General features: G+C 51.4%; 7 protein-coding genes across 7 annotated transcripts; 3 read left to right on the plus strand and 4 right to left on the minus strand.

Moving 5' to 3' along the window:
* Window positions 1–261: 261 nt before the first annotated feature.
* On the minus strand, window positions 262–1,475 carry KY384_003911 (uncharacterized protein; the record flags this gene model as incomplete). Its single annotated transcript, XM_044812420.1, has 2 exons — window positions 262–1,386; window positions 1,440–1,475. 2 exons carry the CDS (start codon window positions 1,473–1,475, stop codon window positions 262–264), a joined length of 1,161 nt encoding a protein of 386 aa, XP_044671553.1.
* A 638-nt stretch (window positions 1,476–2,113) lies between these two features.
* On the minus strand, window positions 2,114–3,857 carry KY384_003912 (uncharacterized protein; the record flags this gene model as incomplete). The annotated part of the gene is made up of 3 exons (XM_044812421.1): window positions 2,114–2,445; window positions 2,497–3,492; window positions 3,542–3,857. The coding sequence occupies 3 exons, from the start codon at window positions 3,855–3,857 to the stop codon at window positions 2,114–2,116; spliced, it is 1,644 nt and encodes a 547-aa protein (XP_044671554.1).
* Window positions 3,858–4,310: 453 nt separating this feature from the next.
* KY384_003913 (uncharacterized protein) lies at window positions 4,311–6,269 on the plus strand (the record flags this gene model as incomplete). The annotated part of the gene is made up of 2 exons (XM_044812422.1): window positions 4,311–5,957; window positions 6,036–6,269. 2 exons carry the CDS (start codon window positions 4,311–4,313, stop codon window positions 6,267–6,269), a joined length of 1,881 nt encoding a protein of 626 aa, XP_044671555.1.
* A 4,277-nt stretch (window positions 6,270–10,546) lies between these two features.
* On the minus strand, window positions 10,547–11,310 carry KY384_003914 (uncharacterized protein; the record flags this gene model as incomplete). Its single annotated transcript, XM_044812423.1, has 2 exons — window positions 10,547–11,204; window positions 11,255–11,310. The coding sequence occupies 2 exons, from the start codon at window positions 11,308–11,310 to the stop codon at window positions 10,547–10,549; spliced, it is 714 nt and encodes a 237-aa protein (XP_044671556.1).
* A 6,639-nt stretch (window positions 11,311–17,949) lies between these two features.
* On the minus strand, window positions 17,950–18,804 carry UBC1_1 (Ubiquitin-conjugating enzyme E2 1; the record flags this gene model as incomplete). The annotated part of the gene is made up of 3 exons (XM_044812424.1): window positions 17,950–18,124; window positions 18,180–18,484; window positions 18,544–18,804. 3 exons carry the CDS (start codon window positions 18,802–18,804, stop codon window positions 17,950–17,952), a joined length of 741 nt encoding a protein of 246 aa, XP_044671557.1.
* Window positions 18,805–19,496: 692 nt separating this feature from the next.
* KY384_003916 (uncharacterized protein) lies at window positions 19,497–20,737 on the plus strand (the record flags this gene model as incomplete). The annotated part of the gene is made up of 2 exons (XM_044812425.1): window positions 19,497–19,820; window positions 19,898–20,737. 2 exons carry the CDS (start codon window positions 19,497–19,499, stop codon window positions 20,735–20,737), a joined length of 1,164 nt encoding a protein of 387 aa, XP_044671558.1.
* A 744-nt stretch (window positions 20,738–21,481) lies between these two features.
* On the plus strand, window positions 21,482–22,965 carry KY384_003917 (uncharacterized protein; the record flags this gene model as incomplete). Its single annotated transcript, XM_044812426.1, has 2 exons — window positions 21,482–22,384; window positions 22,435–22,965. 2 exons carry the CDS (start codon window positions 21,482–21,484, stop codon window positions 22,963–22,965), a joined length of 1,434 nt encoding a protein of 477 aa, XP_044671559.1.
* Window positions 22,966–22,981: the final 16 nt, after the last annotated feature.

Genomic DNA, 22,981 nt, shown 5'->3' on the forward strand with positions numbered 1-22,981 from the left:
AGGTCAAGCATGCTCGCTTTGTTTCTGGGGGGCATGCACAGGACATTAGACGTTATTTTATAGGAGATAAATCATTTCCATTAGGGCTAAATCCTGGACGATGCTTCGAGGTGAACACTATGTACTTGGGTATATATGCTAGAACGCCTCGCTATGCCAATGACCAATATACTCCTGAGCTGAACCAATGCATCCCTACAATCAATATCCCACAACTCCTGGCCCAGCAATGACTAAGGATTCCAATGTTGTCATCGCAGCTTACGCTTTGTCCTCGTGGAAGGAACTGTTCGGAGTAACACTTCGTGTCTCTGCCGTTGGCTCCACCACTCTGCTCGTTCCCCTCTCTAGGTCTTTCTCCTTCTTCTCTTCTGCCAGCCTCGCCACCTCTTCTGGACTCATGTCATCGAATGTCTCTTCCTCCGGGCTGATGACCTGCTCCAATTTGTCGCCGCCAGTCTCGCCATCCGTCAACGCGTGCTCCTTCGCAGTGTTCTTGCCTGAGTAATCACCAGGTCCTTTCGATCCATCAGGAACGTAGAATCGCCTATCAACCCGCACGATCACGTAGAAGAAGATGACGATGGTCTCGATCGTGTAATTGAAGATGTAGAAGCATGCTTTGTTTTGATAGCTTGCTGGATGCGTATTGGGTCTCTTTCCTCCAGCATAATTTACGCCTGCACGGAAGCTGGCTCCGAGACAGAGGAGGACAGAGGAGGCCAGGAGAATTACGATCTTTTCACGCCACCGACCTGAACCGAATTTCTCGAGACGCTGCTTTCGTGGAATCAAGAGGCCGCCGATGATAAGAGGGATCGGCAGGAATGAGATGACAGCGTAGAAGGTTTGGCCGTATAGTTGGATGTCACGATCGATACGCTTGGTGTTCTTGTTGAGGGTGAAGAAGGATTGAATGACGGCAGTGATGAGCATTATGAGTGTAAGAACGATCAGGACGTAGATGGCCGTGAAGAAGTTTTTGAAAAGTGGATGCCATCCGCTCCTCGGATGCCCTGCTCGGATAATTCGTTGGGTAAAGATTAAGTTGACGACGAAAAGAAGGACGACACCTGCAGCAACGAAGACGTTCGCAGCGATGGCCACAGATATGTTGCGCGGGTAGCAGGCCCATGTGATTCGCATCACTTGTGCCGTTATTCTTGCCATGCAGAAGCCGAACATCAGGCCGCTCATGATAAATTTGTGGCCCCGTCTCAAGTTCACTTGAAGGATCGTCATGTGGCAGACAGCTCCGACGATGAAGATGGCGAGGAAGACCGAGGAGACCGGAATGTCAAGACCTTTGGTGGGCTGGCCGCCGAGAGCGGCAGTTTTCGGTGGGTAGGGTGGCCCTGGAGGACTGTGAAGAGACATGGCAGGAGCCTGCAATACTTGTCAGTGCTGTGCATGTGTAAGCTGAGGAGGTAGATGCGTACCTGTCGAGTTTGCAGTGTGTTCATGATTGTGTCCATGGCGTTGAGGCAGGACTGAAAGGGCAGTCGGAAGAAATGAGGGATGTAGAGCGTCGACAAATAGCAATATAATGACTACCCAGAGTATTACATGTCTCACAAAAGGGTCAAGGTGGAGGCGTGGTATGGTGTTTGAAGATTGCTATATGCGCTTTGTCCACGGTTAGGCTCCATTCCATATATACCCCCTTAAATCGGCAGCGGCGGCAGCGGAGGACTTTGCACGTGTGGCCTTCGCGCCTTTCGGACCCTCACACGGCGAGGTCAGCGGCTCCTACCGTTGCGTAAGATGCTTAAGCTCTCGAATGGCTTCTCGAACAAGCTGTTGCCCAAGCAGTTCAGCAGATGATTGGATCGCACGTCGGTCCATTTGGCATCATCTATGACGACAGATGTGTCCGATAGTGCTCTGACCAATGAACGATGGGACGATACAGCCACTAAGCCATAGGCAGGCTAGATTGCGCTGAATAAGCTGTGTGTACATCAATAATCAGCCCTACGGACTCTTCGGCACTGAATTGAGTCCGACCCATTTAGGCAAAAACCAAACACGCAGCATGCGAAGCGAGGCCTTTCGGATGAATGTAGTGCCTTTCTCACCAGATATTCATTATTGTGTATGATTTGACGATACCTCATAGTCTTGCCTTCGTACCCTCAGCGCTTGCATCCCTCTTCGCCCATTCCCGCAGCACCTTCCTCAAGATCTTGCCGGACGCACTCTTGGGCACCTCGACCACAAAGACCACGCCTCCAGTGAGACGTTTGTATGCTGCCACCTTGCTGTCAGTCCAACTGACGATATCTCCCTCCCTGATTTGGCCTTTCGCTTGAGGCTTGATTGTGACATAAGCGCGCACTTTCTCCTGACCGGAGAAGTCAGCACTCAAGCCCACCACTGCAGCATCTGCGATTGACGGATGCGTGAGTAATATGGCTTCGAGCTCTGCAGGTGCCACCTGAAAGCCTGAAACTTTGATAAGCTCCTGTCCATAGTCAGCTCTCATTCAAATCGTACCATATGCTACACATGCCTTCAGACGATCCACGATCCAGAACCAGCCTTTCTCATCTACTATTGCGACATCGCCAGTCTTGAGCCATCCGCCCTCTAGCATCGTCTCTCCTGTCGCTTTCTCATTCTTCCAGTAGCCTGGACTTACGTTTGGACCTCGATAAAAGAGCTCGCCCTTTTCCCCCGGCTGCACTTCTTTGCCACTCTCATCAAGTAGTTTTGCTTCGCTCCTCGGCACCAATTGACCGACACTACCTTTATAGTCGTCAAAGCCGGCTGGGCATGTAGTGCCGGTACAGGTCACCTCCGTCATTCCCCACCCTTGCCCAATGGGTGTGCCAAATTTCTTAGAAACGACAGTCTCCGTCGACTCTGAGAGTGGAGCGGCTCCACAACCAAGGCGCTCGACGCTACTGAGGTCGTACTTAGAGACGGAGGGGTGTTTCTCAAGAAGCACAACAAGCGGAGGAGCGAGGTGGAGACGCGTTATCCGCTTCTCTTGTACTAGACCGAGGTAGTCTTCAAAATCGAATTTTTGTTGCATGTAGACCTGAGCCTTCCATTTAATTGCTGACATGATGAGTACCATCTGCCCGTATGCATGATAGAGCGGCAGTACACCGATCCACCGCTCTACTCCGTTCTCATCTTCACGGAGGTAGACACCTTGCGATACGTTGGCAATGAGATTGTAATGTGTGATCATGACGCCCTTAGGAAGCCCTGTGGTGCCGGAAGAGTAATTGATAGCTGCTATTGTAGATTTTGAGGCGGGACCATCGTAGATAGGCCATGTATAGAGTGAGGCTTCCTTTTCAGGCGCAAGGAGTGAGCGCCAGTCGTGGATACCATCGATGGAAGCTCGCTCTGAGTCCGAGAAGAGAAAGAGAGCCGAGTCTGGTATATTGGCCTTGACGGCGGCCTTTCGCGCGGTACTCAAGAGTGCTGGGTGGACGAGGACTAGGCGAGTCGAGGTGTCACGCATTTGATAGCAGACCTCTGTCGTCTCATCAGTCGATTCGTAGCGGATTGGAATAAGATCAATCACCATCATCAGTGAAAGCAGGATTAGCACCACTGAATATTCTGCCTCCGCAAACTGTGCCTAGGTATGCAACAGGTACGAAGATATGATTCGGCGACACGACCATCACTACATCCCCGGATCGTACATCTCTTCTATCCAGACCCAATGCTAGTCTCTTGATCCATGAAAGCGCTGAATTATGGCTGAGGTATTTTCTGTCATCGTGGCCATCTATCCATAGCTCTTTCTTCGGAAGGTTGAGACCGTCGCCGAAGAGGAAACTCAGGATATTGGTCTCTGGGATGCCTATGTCTGGATGAGGTGATTTGACGACCATGTTGGCGATCCGTAGCGGGACGTAGATGCAAGCACTGGGGTTCACAGGCAGGTCTGTAGGACTACATTGTCCTGGCGATGATTTTCACTCGATGTGGTGACCGCATCACTCAGTAAGATTCCGTGCAGTAGCTGCCCTCAGGCACAATACCTCGCCGAGGGTTTGCAGATCGCCGTCGTAGCATTTTTGACGGCGCGTGCGGGGTCTTGAGCGTGCCTGTCGACATCCGAGCCGAGGTCATCAACACCATCTGGGCCCTTGTTGAGTATCCGAAGTGGGCTGGATAGTAGGTCCGGTCTTGAGGGAGAAGAGACTGGTTTTTGTGTGTATTTGATGAATGAATAGTGGAGAAGTGGCTGAAGGATGTAAGGGCCAAATTTGTCGGCGGTCCGCACCGCTACTTGTCAGATTTTACATCTCACCAAGGATACAGCACACAAGAGCAGGAGCAAGATGAACGGCGACAAGTTGAAGGACGAAGACGATGAGGCTCTCAAACAATTCTTTCCCACAAGCTTTGGCAAAGCGACAAGAGAGGCAGATGTTGCGAGGCAACTAGAGCGAAGCAAGAGGCCGATAAATGGAGAACAGGAAAAACCTCACAGGTCAGCCAGTGAAGATGACGAAGATGATGATGACGATGAAGACGATGAAGACGAAGATGATGAGTATCCAGTCTCTCATGAGCTGGTGCTCAAAACGCATGACCGACCCATCACCTCAATGACACTCGATCCATCTGGATCTCGATTAATTACTGGCTCTACGGACTGTTCGCTCAAATTTCACGACTTCGCATCTATGACACCAAATACCTTGCATTCTTTCAAGACAATAGATCCCAATGAGACCAAGCAATCTACGAATAACGATACCCATCCTATTCACCAAGTGCAATTCAATCCCAATTCGCCCAGCCATGTTCTCGTGGTTACCTCAACGCCTCAAGCGAAGCTTTTCGGTCGCGATGGTGAAGAGCTCAAGGAATACGTGAAAGGCGACATGTACCTCAGAGATCTACATCATACGAAAGGACACATATCTGCTATCACTACGGGTGTGTGGCACCCAACAAACAGAAACCTCTTCGTTACGGCTTCCACTGATAGCACCCTGCGTATATGGGACGCAAACATGCCCCTCAAGCAAAGAGATGTCATAGTGCACAAGTCAAGAGCAGCTGGATCGGCCGGCAGGACAAGAATGACAGCAGCTGCTTGGGGCACATCTCCCCAAGGCGGGAAAAGCTTGTTGGTTGCGGCCGCGTTGGATGGAAGTTTAGCGATGTGGGATGGCGAAGGAAATTATACTAGGCCAGCTGGAGAGATTCGGGAGGCTCATACACCTACTACCTGGACCGGAGGACTCGATATCAGTGCGGATGGAAGGACGGTGGTCACAAGAGGAGGCGACGATACCATCAAGCTGTGGGATACCAGGAAATTCAAGCAGCCCATCAACTCAGTCAAACATCTTTCGACTACCGATATACATCATACTACCAACATAACCTACTCCCCAAATTCCTCGTCGATCTTGACAGGCTCCGCGGACGGACAGTTGCACATCTTAAATCCAGCAACACTGAAGCCAGAACTTGTGACGCCTGTCACACCAGGCTCGTCACTGATCACCGTCTCATGGCACGATAGGCTCAACCAAATCCTCACAGGCTCTGCAAATGGTGAACTTCACGTCCTGTACAATCCAAACATCTCGACAAAAGGTGCTGCGATGGTCATGTCCAAAGCTCCTAAGAGGCGGCACGTTGACGATGATCCGAATTTTACGACCGATCTTTCTCAGGGAATCTCCGGCGATAACCTCACGAATGGGAATGATGGCTCAAGGGGCAAGCCTAATACAGGACTCACCGTCTCCGGGCGCTCTAGGGACCCCAGAAGACCGCACATACCTCTTACAACACCCTTCGCAAAGACACAACCAGATGAAGAGCGCATCAAGAGCAACATTCCTCTGAGCTCAATGCGGGACGAAGATCCCAGGGAGGCGCTGCTGAAATATGCGGACAAGGCAGAGAAAGATCCCTTATTCACAAATGCGTGGAAAGCGACGCAGCCAAAGACGATATATGGGAATGTCAGTGATGATGAGGACGAGAATGGTCCAGAGAAGAAAAAGCGAAAGCAGGGGGGATAATCTGCAATGTCTATTGAGGCTTCTTATTGGAATTCGAGAGCGAATCTGGTGGGACGGCAGAAATTGCTGGACGCCTTACCTGCTAACACGATTTACCTTGCTAAAAATGGGCTGGCGAGTGACGACTTTGGCTCCGATCCTTCAGATCCAGAAGGTTTCGCAAACCACGCCGTCTTGAGCGTAGATTCAGATGATAACCATAGCTTTCGACATCGTCGTTTCAGAGATGGTGAGCTCCCGCACCCAACCTAAAGACCACCCCAAAAGTCTTCAGCACCATGATTTGGCAACGACATGCTCGTGACGGTCGTACGGGCTTGTTGCTGGATTTGAGCCATCGAATGATTTCAAGGTGCTCGCTTTGGGTTGAGGACGATACAAGGGATCTGAGAAGCGCATGCATCTGCTCTCCTGCTTCTAGAATTTGGCAGACTCAAACAAGAAGTACTTTGGGACCACAACATTCATACGGTCTTCAATGGCACGATCCAACACAAATTCATTCGAGAAGTCTTGTCGTTCCATCGCAAGTTTCGCCCTGACCTGCGCAAACGCAGAGCCCACAAAGTCTCCACACCGCCGTCAATAGCCCTCTGCTCGCTTAGAAAATAGGTCTTAATCTGACCAGCCTGAGTTCAAGATCATCACCAGCCGCATTGAAGGATGTGGGTACGTGTGTCATCGCCAAGAGCAATCTCAGCACACTGTCGTCGATGCATTTGGTGATAGTCAAGGTCTTTTAGATGAGCTAGGGCAACCACATCCCTGATCAAAGGTTCCATTGTCGTGCATGCGAATGCCGAATCTCGCAGATGGTGACCAGATCGATCAAGAATGCAGTGTTCGTGCAGGATCTGGTGAGTTTTGACCTTGAAACTAAAGAGGCAGCGCATATTGTGCAGACTACGTCGCAGGGGGCTCGCTTGCACTATGTTTGCTCTTGACCACTCCTAGGATCTAAGCGAGGGGTCAGCACGCTTTATCTAGGAGGGTGGCTTTGGTCCTCGTCACACTTTGTCTACTAATTTACTTTTGGGAGCCATCATGATCACAATGGTCGGGCAGCCTCGGACGAAATAAGAGAATTGCTCGACTTGGCTGAACTGAGCCTAGACTCGATCTATCCATCGAGTTGCTGGTAGCTTCTTTCGAGTCGACATGCCTTCATATCGGAGAACTATCTTTTTGGCCTCGAGAAGGTAGAAACGACGGATCGGATTCTCGTCTTGGTAGCGGTCGCCGTCTATCATGTTCGGCGCTTTTCCCTTGCAGCTGGGCGGCGCCATTCGTTAATCTTTGGGTGGACAACAAGCTTATCACGCCTCCGCGATCACAGCATGTAAGGCCAAAGGTCGTCAGCCATTCAATTCTGTCTCCGGCAATCTCTTCGGCGGTTTTGGGCATATCAGCACAGTTACTGTATTCTTGAGTGCGCACAGCACACCCGGCACAACCCTTTTCATGAGGCTCCACAGCTCAAGATCCTGCAAAGCACTGGCAATATGGTTTAGGAGTGCAGAGTTAGCGTCCTTATCTGGCGTCTCAAACCCGGCTGTGCGCCATCGATCTCTGCATGCCAAAGCATGTTCCTCTTAGAACACCAAAAGCCCCGAGGCGACTTGATATCCTCCGAGAGAATCCGACGGCCACGTGACTTTGGCTGGATGAAACAGCTTTTCTCTTCTCTCATGTATATGCAAGCGAAATGACGGAACAGGAACGTTCCTCCGAACCATGCATTCGGAAACTTGGGATTGAAGGACTCTTCTACGATCTACGCCGATGTTTCAAGTAAGGTTCTGATTGCTTCAAGGTGCATGCCTGAGGAAGGGAGACTGCTCCGTCTTCGGACACATCCGTCTTCTACAGTTCTATCAAAGCGAAGCATCACCCACCATCACGGATGTCAAGATGTCAAGAGCGTTACTTGGTCCTCGACTCAACGAAAACAGAGCTCCCCCAAATCCACCGTAAAACATTTTGTGGGTGTGGTGGGGCTTGGGTAGTATGGACAACTTAATGATCGCCCGCCAATGCTATGGACCACAAGCCTGCATTAGCCCTACACCTTCAGGCCACCAAGCTCACCACCACACACGTCGTCAGCAAAGCCACACTAAGTCGAATGGTGGGAGAAACAACGCGGCAGTATCGACACCGCTACACCGAGGGTGAGCCTCACATCTCGGCAATCGGATGCGCAACGTCTGTTAAGAGACCGCTGGCAGGATTAACGGCTGGACGACGCGGAGGCAGAGGAGGCTGTAGATAAGGCCAAACCTCCGTCGGCGCACTATCTCCCATACTCTAATGCAACTACCAAGGAAGATGGTGCCTGACGATAAAGCTATACCCTCAACAGCAGTCAAGGCCTATCGTCCACGATATCCCAAGCAGAAGGCGTGAACATATCTGCCCAAGATCTTCTCTATACTCCTGCTTTTCCCAATGCCTCGTCTAGCTGCAGAAATGCCTCAGCCACACCCACCTTCGGGATCGCCAGAGTACGTACCACTGAGTACCTCGGCGGCTTCCTTCCTTCCTTCCTTCCCTTCCCTCCCCATCCACATTCCCATAATCCCAAATCCAGATACCGCACTGACTAACCATGCAGGGACCTCGTATCGTACCTTTCCACTACCCACCCCCTAATGCAAACTACCCTCCCCCTAAGCCGCCCTAACATCCCCCTAACCATCTCCCTAACTTTCGCACCTAAACAATTCACTACCACAAGCTCCCTCAATTCCCATCCCACCGCATCCCGACTCTCTTGGAAATCCCCATATCTCTCTCAATTAACAAATAGCAAAACAGCCCATACGCGCACCTCGGGCGAATTTGCCTCATGCGCGGGGAATGGAGCTTCGTTTACGCTGTACGCGCCCCAGTCCTATCCTATCTACGCGACCCCCAAAGCCCAGCGCAGTCCAGCCCCAGGTCAGGAAATCTGCCTACCTTACCTTACCTGCTTACGCCCCGCCTACGCTGGCTGCATACGTACGCACGCACGGACGTCGGTGTGTTAATGGTGCATATGCTATGCTATGCTATGCTATGCGGGCCATCGCTGCAGAAAATCCCTCCCTCCTTCCCTACCATAACGTGCTCCACTAAACGAATAATGCACAGTAAATCCCCCTCTCTCTCGCGAAAAATGCTGTATGGTTGGCAATGGTGCATGATGCGAGGTCGATTACCTACCGACTGCGTCAACGCTGGTGTGTGGGTAAGTAAAGGTGGAGTTTTTACTGTCGATGCTCTCGCTTACTTTTTTCAATGGCCCGATTGTCCTGTCCTGTGCGACATTCCTACCTGCCTACCTCCCCCCCCTTCCTGCCCCATTACCCCCTGTGCAAATCCCAAGTCCCAAACCTTGCGGAAAATCCCTCCCCCCCCCCCCAAGCTGGGCCTGCAGCAGCAGCAGACTCGGGGAATTACTCACGGAATCACCCACCCCCTTCCCTTTCTTCCCTTCACCGCTGCAGGACTGGCTGCAGACCCCGGGCGCCTGGCATCCACGCGAGCTCCCCTGGCCCCTGCGAGTTTGCTGCGAGGAATGCCGAAGGGTGGTGACAGGGGGTCGTTGTTTGCTGGGAGGGAGGGATTTGCGGATTTGCACAGGGATGTTGGTGGGTGCGTGTTGCGTGTGTGGGGGTAAGGGCTGGTAAGGGGGATGTTTTGGTGCGTGGGAAGAGGTTTGGGGTTTGGAGGGTGAGTCGTTTTGAAACGGGCTGAGCCTGTTCTTGGGGGGGGCGTGGGTGAGGTGAAGTGATGTGTTAGATGAAAGTAGGGCAGGGGAGGAGCGAGGTGAAGTGAGTAGGAAACGGACAGGGGATATGTTCAGTAGGATCTGTGTCAGGATGGAAGTACTCGGGTCTAAAGAAGGGCGGTGAGGGAGGTGCGGCGACAGCCTTGTGCGTAAATGTGTGCCGTAGGCTCAAAGAACATATGCGTTAACACACTGGTAGAGAAGGAAAGGGGCAGGGAGAGTTTAGTCTGAGAACCTGACGGCAAACGAAGCACGTTCAGTTGAGGAGTTAAATGAGATAGATTCAATTCATCGTGCGGGCACCTTCGCCTCAGCACACATCAAGAACTTCATATAAAGTCATACAAAAGCGAGCGCAAGCACTTCAGCGCGCTCAACCTTAAGGGGAATACCGTTCCCAATGCCCGATCCAATTCCATCCAAGCACATCCATCAAAAAAAAAAGGGCAGTCCCAGCCCAATTACCCCACGTGCCTCCCTATCCTTTCAAGAGAGAGTGATGGTAAGAATTTTCCCAATCCTACCCGGCCCCGGCCGCAATCTATGCATTATGATGATGATGATGATGATGATGATGACGACAAAAGCAGATCTATCGCGAAACTATGGTGGTCAAAAACGTTGTCGATGAAAGTCGCGGCGAACGAACGGCCCATCGATCGTGTGTCCTCTCTCCACCAGCAAAGCGTCGCGGTGTCGATGCGATGTCGTTAGAATGAGGCGTTCAATGGGGTACTTCTTAAGAAAAAACTCAAAGTTAGAGATGTATGCCAAGGCCAATGCTCGCAGTTGGGAAAGGTGGAATACCAGGAAGGTTCCTCTTGTCGTTGGGGACCGGGTAGGCGGGATAGTCGGACCAGTCGCGCTTTTCTTGCGGAGCTCGTGGGGCGTGTGGCTCGGGCTCAGGAACGGCGATGGCGACTGGGTTTGGTGCTGGGACGGGGACGGGATCTGGGATTGGGACGGGAGCTGGTTGGGGAGCGGCTTCGGGGATGGCGATGGGGATGGCTGCTGGAGCTGCCTCTGGTTGGGGGATTGGTTGAGGTAGAGCTTCAGGTTGAGCGATAGGTTGGGGTAGAGCTTCGGGTTGAGCAATTGGCTGAGCTAGAGCTTCGGGTTGTGCAAATGGATTAGGAATGGCCACTGGCATTGGTACTGGTGCTGGATTGGCTTCAGGTACTGGTAGTGGTGCAGGGTTGGCTTCAGGCACAGGCAGTGGTAGTGGTACTGGCAATGCCTCTGGTTGTGGGATCGGCTCGGGTTCGGCTTCTCGCTTGTCCTTCTTCGTCGTGTAGTTATCGAAGACAGTTCGGGGGAAGACTGGGCGAGCTTTGGGTGCGAAGCGAGAATTGAAAGCGCGGCCTTGGATATCTGGCTTGGGAGCTGGCGCTGGGAATGGTGCTCCGAGATTGGGGCTTAGTCATGTCAGTGAGGTCCGTTGATTGATCATGGTGATATAGCTTACCTGATGATGGAGAGGAACACCGACAAGGTGGCGAGGATGGTTGTTGAGGACCTCATCGTGAATGATTGGATGAGAAGCTAAATGACGAGCAGGCTGATAATGATTGGAGGTAGGGTGACTAGTGAATGTAGAGGTGTGGGAGCGAGAGAGAGGACTCAGCGTCGAGCGAGTGACTAGGCCTGCTGTCAAGTGAGGATGACGGATGTGAATGGAAGGATGGATGAGAAAGAAGGCGTCCATGGACGACCTTATAGAAGGCTTATCAGACTATCAAACCCGCTGGCCAATCGAGAATGGTGTGAGTGGGCCACAGACGTAGGTTTCGTTGTTGTTCCTGAGAACTAAAAGTGGAGTCACAGCTCCATGATACCACCTTGGAGATTGACTAGATCTGGCAAACAGACGGACAATCCTCGCCAGACAGGGAAGCCAGGGAGCACCGAAGCTTGTCGGGGTGGTAGATAGCAAAACGACGTGCAGCAAGCATGACGACCAGGTGGGTGGGTCAGATCGACGAGTACCGACAGGGGGAGCTCCATCCCTGCTCGTACAGCTCCAGAAAGGTGACCAGAGTGGATACCGCATGGCAAGCTGCAAGCTCCTAGTCGTGCACGGTGCTAGCGATAGGCAATGGGATGGCTTGGTGAAGCGAAGCACCAAGAGGAGGTTTTTTCTGTTGAGCGGAATGCACAGGAAAGCCTGACGATAGCCTGCTTAGTGACTTCAGCAAGCGTCCTGCATGCACGACGGACTGGCTGGATAGAGTAGTGCCTTATCCACATCAGTGGCGCCTACTCCACGATAGCATCGGTAAGCTTCACCGACGGTAGACTTGAGTTAAGGAAACGGTTGGCGCCGCGATGGCGTACACGAGAGCAGCTGAACGACTCCCACACCCATGTCCATATCACATTGATGACATCGTCGAGATCACCTATTGATAGAGTGATGAGGCCAAAAGCTGATTAGAGCAAGATGCAGTTTCCCGAAGCAGGCGTGCCAAGACATGATGTTTGCTATAAACGGTGCCCCGTGTGCCGGAAGGGTAAAGCGGCCGCCCCTGGCAATCTATTCCGGATTGAGGGTCGGTGTTCAAGAAGTCAGGAACCGCTGACACAATCATTCACCGTGTGCCTGAGGGTGCCTGTTTTCCTAACGGCGAGAATCGACAAGTGAGAATGCTATCCACCGCCCTCGGGTACGCCAGCTTGCTTCTTGCGCGCCCGTATGCAGAGCGAGAATGACCAATGTTCAAACTGACTGGTCAATCTGCTCGTAAGACGGGAAGACCAGACCAAGCAAACAGGAATAAGCTGCATGGAGCCTTGGGGTCTTCCTATCAGCAAACGCGTAAAGCAACGGAAGTGGGGCAGGAGCCGGATGCTGATGGGAGGTTCGTCTCGCACTTGATGGTGGAGGGTAGACCGGTGTGAAGCTACACTGTCGTTAACCGCGCGAGAGAGAGATAAGGCACGGTGTCTTTCAGTCTTGATATCAGGCCATCGATAGTACGGAACGAACATCAACATACCCATGTCTAGTGGTATTAGTTGCACGAAAGTGTATCTGTCCTGTAGGAATGCAGGATCGGATTGAGGAAGTTTATTTCGGAGAGACGATGATTGCCACGATCAACGGCCAGGATTGATGCGCCTGGCAACATGCGAGTCGGAAACCACAGGATTGGCTCGTGGAGAAATAAAAGCCCGGCTACCTTAGGGCGTGTTTGCTGCAGCGTGCGTCTTTGGCCAGCTTAGCCAGGCTTAGTCCACGAGTCCGTTCGTGCCAAGCCTGACCTAGCAGTAGCTGCATATATACCGTATGCGACTGGGGAGACTGGACTGGGGCCAAGTTGGAGTCATGGCCCCTGCTCATAAGCGGCTGTGGCCTTGAAGGGAAGTCCACTAAAACAATCTGCCGCAATAATGATTCGCAATGCCCGGAAGACCAGCACATCCGCAAGTCTAAATGACCTAAACGGCTTGCGTGCTTGCTTGGTCCTGCTGGGCGCTCCTTTGGCCAGCTGTGCTTGGATAATCACACCGTCGATCATCCCTTAATTTTACGACCCTCGAGTAATTACCTCATAGGTCCTCCAGTTTGGGAAGATCCTCTCCATCTGCCCACTCAGGAAGTTAGGACTCGCCCCAAAACAGAAGGCCGCCTTCCCGACCCAGCCCTAGCCCGAGCCAAGGAACCAATTGACGGCTGTCCCGTGCGTGATGAGTGATAGAGTTACTCGATGACATTGGTCCCTTCGATGCACTACCGTACTGGTGACAGTCCGGTTCCAAGCGTAGTCCGGATGAGCTCAAGCTTGTATGCACCTATATGTGGTAGGAACCATCGGTTGGCTGAATTTAGCGGTCTTTGACTGGTACCGCTCGCTCCACGTCTTTCCCGCCCATTCACGTCGTATATCTGAAGTTAGGATGGGTGTGGCCAAGAAGGCCCTCGTCATCGTCTTTTGTTAGTAGGTAATCACGCTCGCCTCTCGCTCTTCTTCGGTTTTCCCATCTAGCGTATACGATATTGACGCTGGACAATATCAACGACAGACAAAGAAATCCGAGATTAATCGAATGCCCCTTCGTATATTCAGGCCTGTCAATAGTGACCTATTAGCCTTTCCGTGTCTCTCGTCTGGCCATGGGGCCCAGAACTCTGTCCCGCTGTCCAACAACCTGGGGTAGCGGGGGGGATAACTCACGCATCTTTTTGTAGATAGCTGAACGTGGCAATGAAAGCCGCACAATTCGCAATCGCGATCTGAAATCCAGTTCCTGTAGCCCTCACTAATGTCCGTCAGTTGTCTGACATGCTCACCGATCATTGGAGGAAAACTTCAATTCGTACCGTAGTGGGGAGCTAGATTATTCGAAAGCCTGAGGGTTTTCTTGTCAGCACTTCTACACCGCACTATCTCTCACTACCACTGCGAGTCGATCATGGTCAAAACTTACCAGCCCATGACTGCCGGTGAGCTTGGAAAAACACCTAAATAATTTCGCCGGTCAGTGAAATGCCTCGGGATTGAGCGCCCTCGTGTATAGACGTTAGACGAGCCACGAACCCGCAGCCACAAGAAAGGTACTAGATCAAAGACACATTAGCTATGCTCTCCGGGAAAAACCGCATTCCTATCAAATTGAGCAAACACTGCCATGCCTTGCATGCCGTCTCTAAGAATGGTTATGCTGACCACCACACTGCGTGATCGTAAAGCATACATGGCCGACCTGCATGTCGTCGTCGATATCGGCCAGACTGTTGATCAGCGTTACTTCCCGTGAAGGAGCATACGTCGAGCAAGCTGCTCCAGTCAAGCAACGTAGCCGCTGAACACAGTGTCCATTCTTGGTGTTGCAGACACCAGGGACTGTTGGATTCATGCAGGAGAGATAGACCAGCAATCTCTGCCCAGGGGAGGTATCGTTCAGATTCTGGACCATGCAACAAAGGAGCATTCGCCTTGATCGAAAGTTTGTTCATGCAAGAGGCACGGAGGACCATGTCACCCCCTTCGATAAGCATAAACTCCACCCCGAGTCGAGGTGCAGATCATACCCACCACACCCGTCCGGGTATGCTGTCTCATTGTGAAGCATACCTTGTCCATGGCGTTGCTCGTGCAAGCTGAAACTTGCCCTGCAGCCTACTGACTGATGTCCTCATTTGGAATACAGCTTTCTTTCCAGCGAAGTTTGCATCCGTTGTCGACCGCGGCTCTGACCAGCCAGAAGCCGGATCACAATGTCGAAAGCTTGCACCGGCATTCCATCCCTCCCCACCATGTCGAGTGTTGGCCAGCGTCTCTCGCTCCCACCCTCCCTTACGATAGCAGGGAAGAGGAACGGGACGAGTTGGACATGCAGGTCTGGCAAACCACCAAGAGCGCTCTATCACCGAGGTCCACGAAGCGAAGCCGTGTCTTAGCTTCAGCGCTATCGAGCAGCGAACACCTTGAGCAAGAGACTTGCATGCAGGCCAAGAGCTGACATAGCACCTTCGCTGGCGAGAATGGTGAAATCGATGCCCCTTCTCTTTCCACCGTAGAGGGATGAAATTGATACCCCGACCTTTCCCTCGGTGACGGTCCTGATCTCCGTAGTGTGCAACCTCCCTCACTGCAAAAAGGACGCGAAATCACTGAAACAAAGAGGGAAAGAAAGCAAGCTTACCCTCCATAATGAACGAGCGGTCTCGTCTTCACCAGCAACATAATGTATCCCACAATTGCCACACTACAGCCAGCAATCATGATTGCTCCCCTCTGTCTCACCCGATCACTCACCCATGTCCCAGCCAACACGGCAAGAAATCCACACATATTTGGCGGTACCGTAAAAAGCTGCGCTTTCACACTCGTATACCCCAAATCCTGAATGATGGTCGGCAGAAACAGAGAAAAGCTATAGATGGGCGTTATGATAGCAAAGAAATTCAGACTTAACAATATCGTGTTAACGTTCAACAGAGCCATGCGCACCCAGTGCCACGAAAACGTCTCGCCACTCACATCACCGCTCTTGCTCGTGCTTTGCGAATCCTGCTGCAGTCGAGCAATGACAAGTGATTTCTGGGCCGGTGAGAGGAACCGCGCGCTCCTAGGCGTGTGCGGCATGAAGATGAAGGCGGCGATGCCGAAAAGAACTGTGATGGCGCCTTCGACGAAGAAAATCCACGGCCACCTATGATTCCACACGCCTCGTCAGCAAGCCTTCCAATCCCCTTCCAATCCCCTTCCCAATTTCTCCCTTCCTCTCTCCTCTCCCACTTCTCGACTCCCACCTCCTCCCCAGCACAAGAAAAGCACACTCACTTATCATACCCATGAAACCTAATCTCCGCCAACCCCGTCGCCAAAAGCCCGCCAAACGCCCCACTCAACGGCGCCGCGCAATAAAAAACCCCAATCCGCCACAGCACCTCCCCTCTTCTGTAAAACATACTCAAATAAAGCACCATACCCCCCAACAATCCGCCTTCACACAGCCCCAAAAACCACCTCGCCGCCAACAGCCCCTTATAACTCTTGACAGCACCCATGCACGTGCCCACTATCCCCCACCCGATCATCAGCGACGGTAGGTACCACCCTCCACCGATCTTTTTGAGGATTAAATTCGAGGGCACGTCGATGAGGATGTAGGGCACATAAAATATGGCGAGGGCGGAGTTGAATTGGGTGCCGGACAGGTGCAGGGTAGTGACTAGGCCGTCGATACGCGCATTGCCAATGTTGGACCTGTCGATGAAGGCGAGGAGCCAGAGGCCGAAGAGCCAGGGGAGGACGTGGAGGTCTAGAGCGCGGGTGAGGGCACGGTCGAGGGAGGGGTCGACGTCGTGAGGGGAGCTGGTAGGGAAGTCGGTGGAGGTGGTGTCTGAGAGGTGTGCTGGGATTTTCTCGTCTTGTTCGTTGATGGTGGTGGTGGTGGTGGTGGTGGTATCAGGAATATGGTTTAGGCCGTTTTCGCCACTGCGATTTCGACGTAGGAGGTTGAGGCGTGCCATTTTTGCGGTCGCATTTATTTTTTTGGATTCAGTGTCTATGCAAGCAAGGTTGTTGGAGTCGTGCAAGCAGCTGCGCACTGCAATGCTCCCCTTTTTCGCATATGTTGGATCGCGGCCTGCGCGATCCGTGCAAAGGGATGAGATGTCGTCTGAATTCCCAGATTCACATAAGCTCGAGGCCGACAAGTCACGATGTATTTATTCGACGAGTTAGTGGAGGGCAGGCGTGAGAAATTACTGGCGAATAGTGTCGAGTAGATGCAGACGGACGGATGGCACGGATGTGGATCATCTTTCGCCGCAATAGGGAATGAATCTTAGGGGCACCAGGGGGTGCAATAATTAAATAAGCGTCTGCTAAGGCCGATTTTCCTACAAAAAGGCTGAAAAATCACACTCTTCAAAGTTAAGTTATTTATTCAATATTAATTTAATTTACTTAAAACTAAAATCTTTAAAAATTGAGATAAAGGAAGCGGATAAAAAGAAATATTTATAAGTAAAAAATTCTATATTTAAAATTTTATAAAAAGTTTATACCTAAAATATTAGATAAAAAAGCGGTGAAAACGACGATTTTCAAGGTTTTTAATGGTCTAAAAACGTTTATTTAATTATTTCGCCTCCTGTGGGGGCCCTGTGGGGGCGCTGAATGGGAGGCTGGATGGTGGTCGACCGGTCATAGTTCTGGGCGATCGAAATGATCTTGTAGCCTGTACTCATAGCATCTGGACTAGCGAATATCAGTGCGGAGCTTTGTGTTGCCAATCGCTTGTGGGGATGTGACTTTGCCATGTAGCTGTCCGAGATGTCTCACGAAGCGACCTATTGTTGCATGGATTGATTTTGCGGGGATGATAAGATATGATCTTCAAGATATCAAGATGGAATCAACAATACCATGTCATACGAGGTATTTGTAAATAGGGATGGATGATTTATGAATTCACTTCCAACTATCCTTGTGATGTACAGCCTGTACCATTTCAAAGAGTGGAGCTGCGCGTGAATGCGCCACCAACCGATTCCATCCCAACTCCTATCCCTGCACACAAATGGCCGTGTGTAGTCTTGAGTATGCCTTCATTTGGCATCTAGAGCTCTCTGAACACCTTGCATGCTAAGCTGGATGGATGATCCGGGTGGAAATGAAAAGCAAAGCAATACTCCAGGGTCAATGGTTATGGTTCCCCCAACAAGCGTGCCGTTATATCACCAATGTATGCTTCCTCCAGCTCATAGCTCTCACCGTCGTTGGGGTCGATCCCTACATAATCGAAGGCCGCAACTACTCGGTCGAGGTCGAAGCCCATGTGGACGAACCCATTGATCATGTCTTCGTTGTAGCCGCCGTAACTGCCTACAGTCAATTCTTGATCTCTCAAGCATGGGCCACTTCTGTGATACGCACAGTCGAGCCCGTTCCGCCCGCTCTTCTTCCTTCGACCTCTGCTTCTTCTCTTTCTTCGATTCTGTCCGGTCTCCTCCGCTGCCTTCTCCAGACTCCTTCTTGGGAGCCCCTGCGTGCTTGACCGCCCATTCATGAGCTACCCGTTCGAATTCCTTCGGGTTTCTTGTGAGCATCCCAGCTACCTCTGCATCTTGCGGATCTTTTGGCTCCGGTGTGGACAGAAGGGACTGGAGGGAGAGGAGGGCAGATTTTATCGTGAGGACCGGTGACCAGGCCGAGGAGAGAGTGTCTAAGCAGATAGCGCCCTTAAGACATACATGTCAGCCCACACCATTTGTCCAGCGTTGGGATCTCCCCGACTTACTGTTTGACTGCTGACATTTGGATGCCAAATCTTGGTATCAAATTTCATTATTGGCGGTCGAAATGGGTAATCATTAGGGATCCGGACATCCACCACGTATGTTCCCCCCTCATAAGGAGTCCCAGGTGGGCCTTTGAAAGAGCCCTTCAAGTGCGTGAGATCTGAGCCGTTCCCTATCGGATTGGCTCTTATATGTGAGAGCGTATCGGCATGGATATCGGCCACTTCTTTGGCAACCCTTCGGGTGCGACTGGAAGACATCGAAACGATGGTACAAGATGGGTATGTAGAGAGTGGTATTGTAGTACGCAGATTTGATCGAGGGGCTTGTGGGCTTGGATTTGGTGGTTATCGAACACGTATGATGACAAAATCGCGGAGGGCGGAGAACACGTTCCTGTGGCTTTAAATAGGAGTGTAAGAAGTGGTCAGATCACTCGCAGGAAGAACACAGATTATGGTAGTGGGGTATATAGTGTTATAAGGCAACAGCTCGTAGAGTGATCTTAGTGGACAAGGCTGTGATTCACAAGTCATGTATTGAGGCTCCCAGCAGCTCTTTCTCTTCACTTCCTGAGGCCTGGATGCACCGGTCCATGCGGCGCCTTTTCCGCGCCTGCCTGATTGGACGCACGCCACAAGGCACACCGTCAGCCATTTTCCTCACTGCTTCATACGTCGCTCTGTTTCTTGCACTTCTGTTGCCGCATACTGTGGGCGACTGGGTAGCTGCGTGACAGCAAACCAGCCCAAGAGCTTGCAGGTGTCACAACGTTCATGGCGCAATAAGTCCAGGGTGCCCGCAGCAGCCGTCGGCACGAGTGTGCGCGACCACGCACTTGGAGCTGAGCTGAAGCCTGAAGGACGTGGTCGCACGGTTGCGATATCTACCTGGTAGTCGTGCTACAGCAGTTGCTGCCATATGCTTCGTGGAATACGAACAGACATCTACAATGGCGTCGCTTAGTGAAGACGACGTCTACCGCTCATCTACGCAGTACCGGTTCTGGTCCTTTGCACCCGATGCTCTTGCATCTATGAGAACCACAACCAATGCTGCTGCTGCAGAGGGAGTGCGCGCCGCGGTCGCAAGTGCGTACCAGAAGCGAGGCGGCAGTGAAGGTCGACAGACCACTAACGGTTTGGGCAAAGACAGAAATGGTATCGCCACTAATGTAGACTGTCTTGATGTCGACGAAGAGCAGAAGCTCGTTGGATTCTATTGTGTCAAAGCAATGCAACTAGCCGACTTTTGCGAGTTTCCTACCAATGTGAAGGTAGGTTCTCACACCCCCTAGGGTCTGAACACCCATGATGTTCAGGATTGAGGATTGACGAGCTCTTCTTTTCAAAGGCCACAGCTGTCCAGTATCTCAAACGATTCTACCTTTCCAATTCTCCAATGACATATCATCCGAAGCAAATCATGCCCTCGGCTCTATTCCTCAGCACTAAAACGGAAAACCACTACACATCACTCCACAGCTTCGTCTCCAAATTACCCAAGATAAAACAAGACGATGTGGTGGCACCAGAGTTCCTACTTACACAAGGCTTGAGATTCGCTTTTGATGTCAGACATCCGCATAGAGGTCTCGAAGGTGGTTTTATGGAATTGATGGGCCTTGCCCATGGTCAACGAGGACAGATCTTAAAGAGTAGGATGATGGAAATGAAACCCAGCAAGCATTTCACGAAGCCTGCAAAAACTACAGAGATGCTTGTGCAGCGAATACAGCACGGTCATGGAATCGCTAAGGGGACGCTGAAAAGCTCCGCGCTGTTGACCGACGTATATTTTCAATTCACCCCTTCTCAGATCTGGCTCTCTGCCTACTTGCTTGCCGACGAACCTCTCATCAAGCTCTACCTAAGATCGAAGCTAGCAGAGAATGAAGAATTATATAAGAAGCTTCTGACCACCCTTCAACGTTGCTGCCGAATGCTCGAATCATCCCCCTCAGCAGATCCTGGAGCGAAGGAAATGGAAGACTTGATGAGAATTGATAAGAAACTTTACAAATGTCGCAACCCGGACAAAATAGACCTAGTGGGTATGAATAAAGCCCAAAAACGGGAGGGTGATGGGTCCGCTGGGGACGGACTTGATGAAAAGACGATCAAAAAGCGGAGGCTTGAAAGAAAACACGCCGAGGAGGAAGCTAATGATGTTTTTGGACCTGCCATCGGCTGACATACATGAGACTATATCTTAGATGACTGGGCTTGAAGTTCATTGAGACTTCTACTTGCAAGATGCAACAGAGTCCGTGCAGACCCATAGGTGATGGTATCCCTAGCACTCCGTTATCGTGTACCATTCTCACGGTTATTGGAATTCCCTCATTGAGTCAAGTTAGTTGTGCGGCAGGAAAGCGATAATCTGCATGTACTGCGCTTCCGATTCAACGAGTTGTACAAGCCGTTTTCGTAGAGTGGCATTCGCAAGAAGAGGCAGCTGCGCAGACAATAGGAAGTGAAGACTCTCCTTTTCTGAGCTCCATGCCTTCGAGGAGTATGGGGATATTATGGACAGAGCGCGGGGTGGGCTCAAGCTGCCATTTTCAATCAGGCTGCATCCAGACTTGCAGGGTTCAATTGCCGGACTCGACCTATCAGGAACCAATTGCGCCTATGCAACGGATTCTTCAATTATGAGTAACTTCTATCAGGCTCCCGATCGATCGACACCTCAATTCCTCGATTTCCTCTCCTATAATTGTGGCAAGTGAATGATATATAAGGCTACAGTGAGTCAGGCTGTGCCAAGCCAATCCTACAGCCAGGCTCCACTCCGCACTACCCCACAACAAGTTATAATAAAAGGGCTCATATCTTAGTTTTAAATTCATCTTCTTCCTTCTACTCTCTACTTTCTGTTAGATTTAGACATTCCCCTTTCAAATTAAAGTTTCTTCCAAGCCAGCCATTTTTCATGATGACTATGAGAGGAGATACCATCCAAGAGTCAAGCCCCAGTGGTGACAAGGCCGAGACAAAGGCTGGCATGATCGGCGATGTCAAGAACCTGTATCAATCGAAGCCAGATAACCGTGGGAAGACAACCTGGGTCCAGGATTACCCTGATGACCTCATTGCCGCCGCCGAGAACTCGGAGACAGCCAAGTACGCTCTTCTTGTACGTAACAAGAAATGCTACAACGGCCGCAAATCACTTGAGATCGACTCTCTTGTCGTGCAGAGCCCCTTGCTCAAGGATAGGCTGGGTCATGTCTTGAAAGACTACCCTGGCGTAACCACCAATTTGGACCGGTTAACGTTCAAGGCCCCGTTCAAGGAGTTTGTCCATAGGTGGAAAGCTTTGGTTGAGGCCCTGAACGAAGAGTCAGACCCTGAGACGAAGAGTCACCTAGATATTCTGCATCGTGTGTTGGAGGTAGAGCTCCGAGACGACCTGAAAGCTCTCGACGACTACATCCAGAACGGAGTCATCACCTATGATACCATCTGGATGCTTTTCGAGCCTGGTGAGCTGATTTTCGGCTCTCAGCAATCGCAGCCAGCAGTCGGGAAGCTGTCGCAAGGTAGTTACCAGCAGACACGATGTGGTAACTACTACTCTCTCAGTTGCAACATGGTTGACTGGGATGGTGAGAATTTTGGATGGGATAGCACTGGCTTCAAAGTACCTGCATTCCTCGGTACTGCGAGTATTACCAAGCTCGCCGCCTTCCCATTGAACTATCATCCGAAGCTTGAGAAGGTCAAAGCTGAGCTGGTTGAGCGTGGGAGAGCCTTCGAAGCCCTTGGTGGCTCTCACTATAAGCAGTACTCTGGCATTGCCATTGGTCAGGGGCCATGGGGCCCGATCAAGTACAATGTAAATTCGCCTCTTCAAACGTTGTGTTATGCATACTAATCCCCTTACAGGTTGATAGCCGCATCATCATCGACACTTACGCTTGGAACCGTTTCAACCCCAACCGCCAAATCTCGCTCAACCGCATCACCAACAAGGCCAATGACAGCGGCATCGAATGGACTGATGACGATTATGACAGTGATGAGGAAGACTCCTATTCCGAAGTCTCCACCCCCGATGGCGACTGCGGTCTAGACAGCGGAAACCCCGACGAGATCAAGCCCGACACCGGCCTCACCGACAAAGAGCTACTCATGTGCAACTGCGTTCTCCGCGGGTACTCCCTCCGCAACAAAAAATGGCTCGAATTCGCCATCGCCTCCGTCCGCGATATCAACTTCAGCACCGGCGCCTTTGACAGCCTCGTCCTCCCCCAAGACCACAAAGAGCTCATCCTTGCACTCACCGAGTCCCAAGCTGCCAACAAAGAAACTTTCGACGACGTCATTCAAGGCAAAGGAAAAGGAATGATCATGCTCCTCAGCGGCCCCCGGGCGTCGGCAAAACCCTCACCGCCGAGTCCGTCGCTGAGAACATGAAAGTGCCTCTCTATAT

This window comes from Bacidia gigantensis (assembly GCF_019456465.1).
Source record: "Bacidia gigantensis strain McMullin 20006 chromosome Unknown contig_180, whole genome shotgun sequence".
Classification (NCBI taxonomy): domain Eukaryota; kingdom Fungi; phylum Ascomycota; class Lecanoromycetes; order Lecanorales; family Ramalinaceae; genus Bacidia; species Bacidia gigantensis.